This window comes from Sceloporus occidentalis, unplaced genomic scaffold (assembly GCF_023333645.1).
Source record: "Sceloporus occidentalis isolate IW3139 unplaced genomic scaffold, rSceOcc1.0.p SCAF_175, whole genome shotgun sequence".
NCBI lineage: Eukaryota > Metazoa > Chordata > Lepidosauria > Squamata > Phrynosomatidae > Sceloporus > Sceloporus occidentalis.
In genome coordinates, this window is record NW_028317155.1 from 1,127,017 (window position 1) to 1,136,183 (window position 9,167).

A 9,167-nucleotide genomic window follows, 5' to 3' on the forward strand; every position below is an offset into this window, starting at 1 on the left:
AACACAGGAGTGATGGCAATGATAAATGGCCTCTGTACGCTTTTGAAGATATTCCAGATACAATGTCTTATGCATTTGATGTTATTTTAATGGACAAAATTTGCATTTCTTTCAAAAACAAACACATTTCCAAACGTTTGAACGGTAGTGTGTGTATGTATGTACATTGATAGACTAAGGTAGATCTGTGAGAATGTGAGAATTCTTAGACTTAAGGTGTGAATAGCTCAGATAATAGATACGTGGTCAGATTGTTTATGGCAGACTTAAAGATGAAAATGCAAAATGCACATAAAGTATATATAATAAAAACTGTATTAAATGTATGTAAAATGGTTTTTTTTCTCCAACAGCATCAGCAGAACAGAAAAGGGCAGCCCCTCGGGCCAGGAGATGAAGGAAGACCCTCACCATCTGACACAACTGTCCAATGAAAGGTCAGAGGATGGCCTGGGACACTCATACAGAGACATGGCTCCAGATTTTTACCATAACCATCTGGATCTGCAGCGGGTATGTATGTCACCAGAGGTGAGAGGGGGGTCAAAAATGCCAGAAATTCAATAAATTCAATAAATTGATGTATATAGCATGTATCATATTCATGCTCCCAGGCAAAATAGTTTAGAGCTTACTAAATAAACGGTAATAATTATAACTTACTGAACTTACACTATTGCTCTTTCAATGGAAAATACCAATTAATACAACTAAGCATTTCTCCTTGATGTGACCATATGAAACATGATGGATATCATCACTTACAATATCAACTCATTCTCATTCATTTTAAGACATGAAACTATCTTCACCCACTGAGTTGAAGGTGGCCTTAGTGCAGAATACAATGAAGAATTATTTCCATATGGGCTAATACAATACACATATGTATTCTATATTTTTGTTCTAATGATAATTTATAAATTTTTGTGTAACTTTGGCAGCTTATCATGCTTAATTTACTTGCTCTACTGAAAGGGTAAATCAGAGTTTGGAGCGTTTTCATTGTTGCTTCACTTCTGGAACACAGGATAATCGAGTTGAGTTACTACCCTGGGCTGAGTTCATTCTAAATTCCCTGAGCCATGACTCATCTCAGATACCACCCTGTTATTGCAACTAGGGGTTCCACCCGGCAGTGTTACCTAAACATCAATATGTGTGTTTCCTTTAGTGGGCCCATGGATTTATAAATATTAAAAAAACTAAAAAAAAAGGTAAATCCTTCTGCAAAAATACTTTATTGGAAAGAAAGACACAGACCTTGACCTGTCTATTCTAGTGGAGCTAGGTGTAAAGTTCTGCATGCATTGAAACCATCATAAATTAAAGTGACATTCCAGTGTCCCAAGAATCCCCCTAAAGGAGGTAAGTATATCATGGGCAAGGAGATGTGTTTGGCAGAACACATCTCATGTATTGAAATTAGCTAAGGTACAAATGCATTGTGGGGGTGATTCTGCAGAATCCCCATGTAAAAGGGATGCCACATACAGTAAAGTTACAGGGGCTTCTAAGCTATCATATGCATTAACTTGCATTTGATGACTGGAGTGTCCCTTAAATAGCTTTTGTTTCCTTGATTGTTTCCAAATTGTTCTCTGATGCACTTCATCTTTAGGTATAAATAATATTACTTGGTCTATGTAGGAGTCACTCTGCATGAAATATTTCTGTTCAGAAGTACCATTCATACAAAAAACTAATTGCATATATTGTTCCTGTGCTCAAATTTTACATTAATCAATCTACCCCAAACATGAACATTTTAAAAACTTCAGATAATGAAGTTATTGTTTTACGTTTTGGCCTCACAGGTGCTACATCTGCAAAGATAAGGACTTTTTTTAGTTTCTGGATTACATACATACCATAAATTTAAGTAACTCAGATAATTAGCCTTCTAAATGTATTGCATTTCACTGGTAGGACTATAAATCTTCATTTCTAGCATTCTTTAGAGCCAATAAATGACAGGAATTAGCAAGAAATGCATATATTGGCCATTTATTGTGAGTGCATTGACAAGAGAAAGGTATGTTCCGTGGCCTTTACAGATATTTAAACTGTGGAGTGATAATTTGTGAAAGCGACAGTTCAATGTCTCAGACAACCTCACCAAAGAATAATGCATATTACAGTCCTCTGAGAGTACGTTAAAATGCATTGTTTAAAATGTAAAAATATAAATCAGGAAGGCAATGGAACAATGTCAAATTGCAGCAGGATCGCCACCAGAAATCTACGCGCCAAATAATTACACACATACACTCGTGCTAACACTATACATTAACATACACCCACATGCTAACATTATATGTTTACAAACACATCTTACAGTAATACACAAATGTTATCACCATACACTCATGCACAGGCATGCTAACAATATACACTGATGTGTCAGTATGTAAAGTGTTAGAGTCAGTGTGTGTATTATATATATATATATATAGTGTTAGCGTGTGTGTATATTTATCTATATATATAGTTTATATGTATAATACGCACAAACAGTAACATACTTACACAGACATACAGTTACATATTTACACACACTTATGTACTTATTTACACTTACACACTCACAACTTACCTTTGTTGGCTCAAGAGGGGGTATTCTGGTGCTAACTCTTCTGCTCCTTAAGGTCCTATGTTCTATTATGGGTGCTAGGAAATTACATCATATTTTGGTGTACAGACTTAGCGTGTTGGGCCTGCACCGGGCTAGGGGTATGCTGGACACGGGGGTCTATGCAGACTTCCATGTGCATGCGTGGAAACCACTCTAATTGAAATCAAGCAACCAATCAGTGATGAGAGCTGTTGGACCATGAAGGAGAAGCGCATCTGCAGCTCTGTGGTTGCAACTTCTTGTTAAGGTAAGTATTTTTTATTATTTATTAAGAATGCATAATAAAGTACTCATAACGTGGCCTTCATTTATAATACACATTATTCAGTGGGCCTATCAGGGACAGTAAATTGTCCCTGATAGGTAGGATTGGTAGGATTATCTAACAAACCTGGAATGACCAATTTACTTGATATTTGTCAAACCAGACTGTTAAACTCATAGTTGCACTCTGGACAGTACAAGGTCATGACTTTGATCTGTTGAACGCCGTAGAGCTGGCTACACATTACACAAATATAGATTGTATATTACCGTCACTCATGATGCAGGTTTAATCCAATGGTTTTATACTGCTCTCAACAGTTCCTTTATGTACAAAAAATCTTTTACAGTACTTACACCTGTTACATTACTTCACTAGTACTGATACAGGTAAATCTACATGAGCAAGGGAGTATGTTCAGAGTAATTTTGTGCAATCACTCAATATATACCTTTCTAAATATGTGTAATTTGTAAGACTGATATGCTTCAAAATACGCCACAGTCCAGGAACTATGCTGATGTTGAGTATAAATATAGTTTGATGAGCGTTTGCTAATATATATGCTAATAATAATAATGTATTTCTGTGTATGTTTTATTGGTTCCTTGCTTCCTGTTTCGCAAATGTTTGCCTTTATTATTGAGGTTATAAAACATGAATTATTTTCCCCTTCAGCATCGACATGTTTTGATCTGTCGTTCGGTCCCTTGGCTCTGAGTTCTGTTTTCCTGCCCCTCCTTTTAGCAGTAGAGAAGTTGCTAAAGTTTAGAGATGAAGTGAAGACAAATATATTCCCACCCTGCAAGGAGCGTCCCACAGTGTTGCTGGCTTCTGTCCTCAACATGGGGCAGGATAAGGGGCTAGGGATAAGCCTGACCCCCCCCAATCCCTCTAATTCTGCCCTATTAAGTTTCACATAACCCTTTTAATCTGCTTTGGCATGAAAAAATATATTTTTTCCTTGTTACAAGGAAGACAAACACGGTAGCTGCAATCAGTAGCAAAATTAAAACAAGTTCCCGGCGTAAGAGTAGAGAATGTTCGCTGGAATGCAATTATCTACAGGCTTGTAATTTTTTTTATTTATTGCCTGTGTGCTTAGCAGGTCTTGTCCTGTAGTTTAATGTTTCAGGTACATCTGTTAATGCAAAGATCCAAATTAGTATTCCAATCCCAACAGAAATGGCATGTACCCAGACACCAAAGTATGAGGTGGTATTTCTTCAAAGATGTGTTAAAGAAGCATGGCTCTGCAGAAAATGTGTGGCTCATGGCTGTAATGAAGCATGAACACTCTAAGGTTGTAATGTTACTTAAAAACAAGTATTTCTGAGGCAATAATAGGCCTTACAAAAAAGTATGTACCTTGTTTTTTTTGAATATTGCCTAAATAGGATCTGATAAATGAAGTACAGGATGTGCAGGCGCCTGCTGGATACACAAACTTACACACTATGCTGTTACGTGGCAGGATTCTTTGATACCCAGCTCAAAAAGTGTAAAAGCATTGTACAATCATCTGTGTCTTATATTAAACATAACTTTGACTTGGAACAAATTGACAAAGGTGTTTGGGGGCAGAGATGGCACAGGCAGACTGTTTAGGGGTGGAGGTGGCACAGGTAGGCTATTTAAGGGACAGAGGTGGCACAGACAGACTGTTTAAGGGGCAGAAGTGCCACAGGCCTGTTTAGGGGATATAGGTGGCAGAGACAGGCTGTTTAGGGGCAAAGATGGCACAGAGATGTTTGGAGGAACAGATGGCACAGACAAACTGTTTGAGGGCAAAGGTGGTACAGACAAGCTGTTTGGGGAAAATGTTGCACTGTGGGATAAGTTGCTTGAGAATTTGGGGTGGCCGGGGGAATTTTCACACTGGGGACCTGTGATTTCTAGTCACACCCCTGGTGTGGCGTGTGGGCACATGAGCTTGACTACACAACAAAATATATGGGTCTGGTGGCCAAATATGTCCAGATCTGCTTTTCCAGTCTGGCCGCAGAGGAAGTTCATAAGCCTTACCCTTTGAAAATAATATCAGTCCTTATGCCATGGGAACAATACAATTAAACAGACCTTACTTATGTAATGTTTCCAGAATTGCTTAAATGATTAAAAGACGTACTTGGCATCAACTGCACAAGCTGGTCTTCAATGCCCAAATGCCCAAAACTCACACTCCGCTTCTCACTGTTTATATGCAGAGCCCTGTGCTCCACACTAAGGAAATACATTTTTTCACTTTCCTGTAATATACCGGTACTGTGTTCCTCCTCAAACAAGAAAAGCTTACTCTGTTTTGCCTGTCTCTTAACCTTCCTATCCATTTCTCTTTTTTCCCCTCACCAGTGTTCTGTGCAATGATATCCTGGGTTTGAAGTTACCAAATGACCCCATACTGACTCCCAACACCGTCTGTCTGACATTGCCTGGCCTAAGCAAACGTCAAATGGGACTCTGCGTGCGCAGCCCTGATGTCACAGCTTCAGCACTGCAAGGGATACAAATTGCTATCCACGAATGTCAGCATCAACTGAGAGGGCAGCGTTGGAACTGTTCCACTTTGGAAACGGGGGGTAAAGTGCCCCATGATAGCGCCATCCTTAAAAGAGGTACGGTCCACGCAGAACAACAGTGCATATGCGGTATCTTGAGTTTAATTTAACACATTTCCAGGACATTTTTATGCATGCACACATTCATCCCCATAGAGCATTATGCTTTCTGGGTTCCAGATATAGTTCACATGAGAACCACAGAAGGAGAAAAACCATATACTAGCCATCTAGTCCACACTTGATCCCAGCCACTCGATGTAAATATGTGTGGAAGTGAAGCTTACAGCATACCTACCTCCAGCCCCCGCATTACAATTATAGACAATAATCTTGACAGACAGATATCTTCATACATACATGGTATACTTCAGTCAAGGTGGCTGCATGAAAAGTTCATGAGCATCTTAAAAAGGTTATTACCTTGTTGTACAACAGCCTTATGACAACAAGGGCTTACTTTTTCAGGCTGAATCCTTTGCATATACATGTGCTCACCAACTGTAGTAGAATTGCACCTAAACGAGCGCTGTGGAAAATTTATTTTGTTAATATTAGAGTAAATACAATTTAGAATCTTAGAATTAAGGTGTGTGATCACTTACTATGAGAGATACTGATAAATAATTAAAAAAGGGACAATGACTTGTGATGGGGGTAGCATAGGAAGAGAACATTTTCAGCATAGAACTTATTTTCATGAAGATATTTAGATCCACCCCCAACTGATGATGAGAATGGAAGCCCATCCTTTGAAATAGGGCCAAATACCTTTTCAGCTTTAGGAATCAGCCTTACAGCGTATTGAACCAGGGCCAGTAAGCAAATTGATAGGAAAGAGAAGCCTATAAAACAGAACAGAAGTTTACGGTAATTTAGACACTAGGAAAGGATTAGACACAGCTGCTGATGATGGGAATTTCCCAAATGCAAGTAACAACTTCACAAGGTCTAGGACTCTGACTATCTGGATGGGGAGCTTAGGGAAATATATGGTTTTCAACATAGCAGGCAGAACTCCCCTTAACTCCTTGCAAAATAGAATGATCTTCAGAGTCTAATTCTACTAAAATCAATATTTGTTCGGAACTCTACATTCTTTCCAAGTATGAAAGCCAACTTTCCCCTTAGGCAGAGAAAGTCCATAATTTGAGGAGCCATGTAGTTAGGACTAAAGACTAAACATACGTTCATGTTTTGTATCAATATAGAACACATCCTTTTGTAACTCTGGATTCCACAATACAAGAAGTAATGAAGTGTGGTGACATGTTCTGTCTACCACAGATGGGAGTGTGAAGTCCAGCCCTGAATGTGTTGGAAATGTTCTTAGGAGGGCAAAGGTATAGAGTTGTACCGTGTTAGCCGTAGAAAGAGCAAGATGATACCTTTATTGATACAGAAGTATAATGGATTGCAAGCTTTTGAGAGTATATAGGTCTCTTTTTCAGGCATATTATACATTTAAAGCAGACATTGCTCATACATGTATACAGTAAGATACAAAGTTTTTGAATAGAGATTACATTTGTGTAGTAGTGTTAAATGGAAATGCAAATTTGCCATGAGTAGTCTCCTTTGGTGCAGACTGCTGTAGACTATGTATAAGGTTGATTGTGTGCATTGTGTGTCTAAAGTAGTTCTTCATAACAATGTAGGCCTGAATTAAGGGCATCAATTTTCACCATTAGTTTGTATTCCCATATCTTCCTTTCGCTCTGTAAACAGAAATTTTCCATTAATTTGGTGAAATTCAGATCATTACACTAATGTAATCTCTGTTAACCATCATAGGAGGGTAGGCAGTGTCTAACCATCAATGAATCAATGATCACCTTTTTAGATTAAGTCAAGCCATTACAGTCAGGCAATTAAAGATGAGACAGCTAGTCATTAGACTCTCTCTTCCTTCCTGTTAGGATTTCGGGAGAGTGCCTTTGCCTTCTCGCTATTAGCTGCTGGTGTCATGCATTCGGTGGCCACAGCATGCAGCCTTGGTAAGCTGCAGGGCTGTGGGTGTGAATGGAAACGTCGTGGCACTGAAGAAAACATACGATTGAAACTGAATCAATTGCAGCTCCAAGCTCTGTCCAAAGTAAAGGGTCTATCCAGGGATTTGACCCCACTTCTGAGAGAGACTCCGGAACCCAGTCCCCAGGATACCTGGGAGTGGGGAGGCTGCAAACATGAACTAGAGTTTGGGGAGAAATTCTCCAGAGATTTTCTGGACTCAAGAGAATCACCAAGGGATATTCAAGCGCGGATGAGGATACATAATAACCGTGTGGGGAGGCAGGTGAGATCTGATTGTCAATTTCTGCTGGTCATTCAATGTGAAATAGAGGATTAGCACACATGGAAACTTTCTAAATATGTTCACTTGGAGATACTACTCAAATATTAAAATGTTATCATCTGTTACATGTGGTTGCCGGCATAGTTGCAGTGACTCTACTGTAGGGCTGGCAACCAAATGGTTATAACTGTCATGAAATATGTGGCTATGCCTTTTGAATAAACAAATGTATTATCAGAGCTAAAAAATATAACTATAGAAACACAAAACATAAAACTAATAACAAGTGATAGTTTTCGTTACGGAATTCAGTTATGGTGTTTTATAATCTTGTAATCTTTCCAGTATTGGCCTAAACTGGTATTAGTTATATACAACCATGTTACGTGTACACTGATGTAACATACCACTGTACAGTAAGACTATTTCTCACTAGTTTAAGGGTTAAGCAAACTTAGTGTTGAGACAGATTAGGTGTGGAATGGAAGTAAGTATGTTATGACATCATTTTGTTAGATCTGATCATTGTTGTCCTGCATTCCCAGTCCTCATTTGTTTATTAATGTGCCCTGCCTGTCTGGGGACAAAGCTTGGTTCACATCTGCACCCAGGCACTAGGGGAACTGTGTGAAGGAGCACTTGTAATGTTGGACATTGTTTTACTATATTTCTTTTCCAGTCTGTAACAGAAAACATGAAGCGCAGATGCAAATGCCACGGTACATCGGGGAGCTGCCAGTTCAAGACGTGTTGGCATGTAACTCCTGATTTTCGTTCTGTTAGTTCCATACTGAAGGAGAAGTTACAACGTGCTGTGTTTGTCAACTCCCGTAACAAGAATAGTGGAGCCTTTCACCCACGTCTTAACAAAAAGCGCCTTGCTGGCGAGCTTGTATACTTTGAGAAGTCTCCAGACTTCTGTGAGAGGGACCCACGAGTGGATTCTCCTGGCACCCAAGGACGAGTGTGCAACAAAACAAGCCATCAGATGGACAGTTGTGCCAGTCTCTGCTGCGGGAGAGGCCATAACATCCTTATGCAGACCCGACGGGAGCGCTGCAATTGCCGCTTCCATTGGTGTTGTTATGTCATGTGTGAGGAGTGTCGGGTCACACAGTGGGTCAATGTCTGTAAGTGATTTTGATTCAGTCTCAAGCTCCAAGTATCTGGATTCTCAAGACAGTAATTAATTTATTCTTGTACAGCACTGAACATCATATGCAACTCATATGCTTAACATGCATGGTGAATCACTGCCCAAATTTCACAACATCTGCTGGCCTGAGGCACCAGAAGGTAGAATGACAAATCAGAAGCATCTCACATTGACTTTAAAACATATACATCTCGAAGACTCTGCTATCCCTCAACGTTACACATTCCAGAAAAGGGCAGAAGCGAAGCAAGCAACAA

At 39.4% G+C, this 9,167-nt stretch overlaps 1 protein-coding gene across 1 annotated transcript; it reads left to right on the forward strand.

Moving 5' to 3' along the window:
• Positions 1-445: 445 nt before the first annotated feature.
• LOC149279026 (protein Wnt-10b-like) lies at positions 446-8,892 on the forward strand. Its single transcript, XM_089501496.1, has 4 exons — positions 446-513; positions 5,253-5,515; positions 7,378-7,754; positions 8,434-8,892. Exons 1-4 carry the CDS (start codon positions 446-448, stop codon positions 8,890-8,892), a joined length of 1,167 nt encoding a protein of 388 aa, XP_089357622.1.
• The last annotated feature ends 275 nt before the right edge of the window (positions 8,893-9,167 follow it).

What these genes read in the sequence shown, in the direction of transcription:
- LOC149279026 (XM_089501496.1), top strand. Translation starts at nt 446, where the DNA reads ATGGCCTGGGACACTCATACAGAGACATGGCTCCAGATTTTTACCATA. An exon ending in ACCATCTGGATCTGCAGCGG is followed by an intron (nt 514 to 5,252) that starts GTATGTATGTCA and finishes TCCCCTCACCAG; the next exon opens with TGTTCTGTGCAATGATATCC. An exon ending in ATAACCGTGTGGGGAGGCAG is followed by an intron (nt 7,755 to 8,433) that starts GTGAGATCTGAT and finishes TTTCTTTTCCAG; the next exon opens with TCTGTAACAGAAAACATGAA.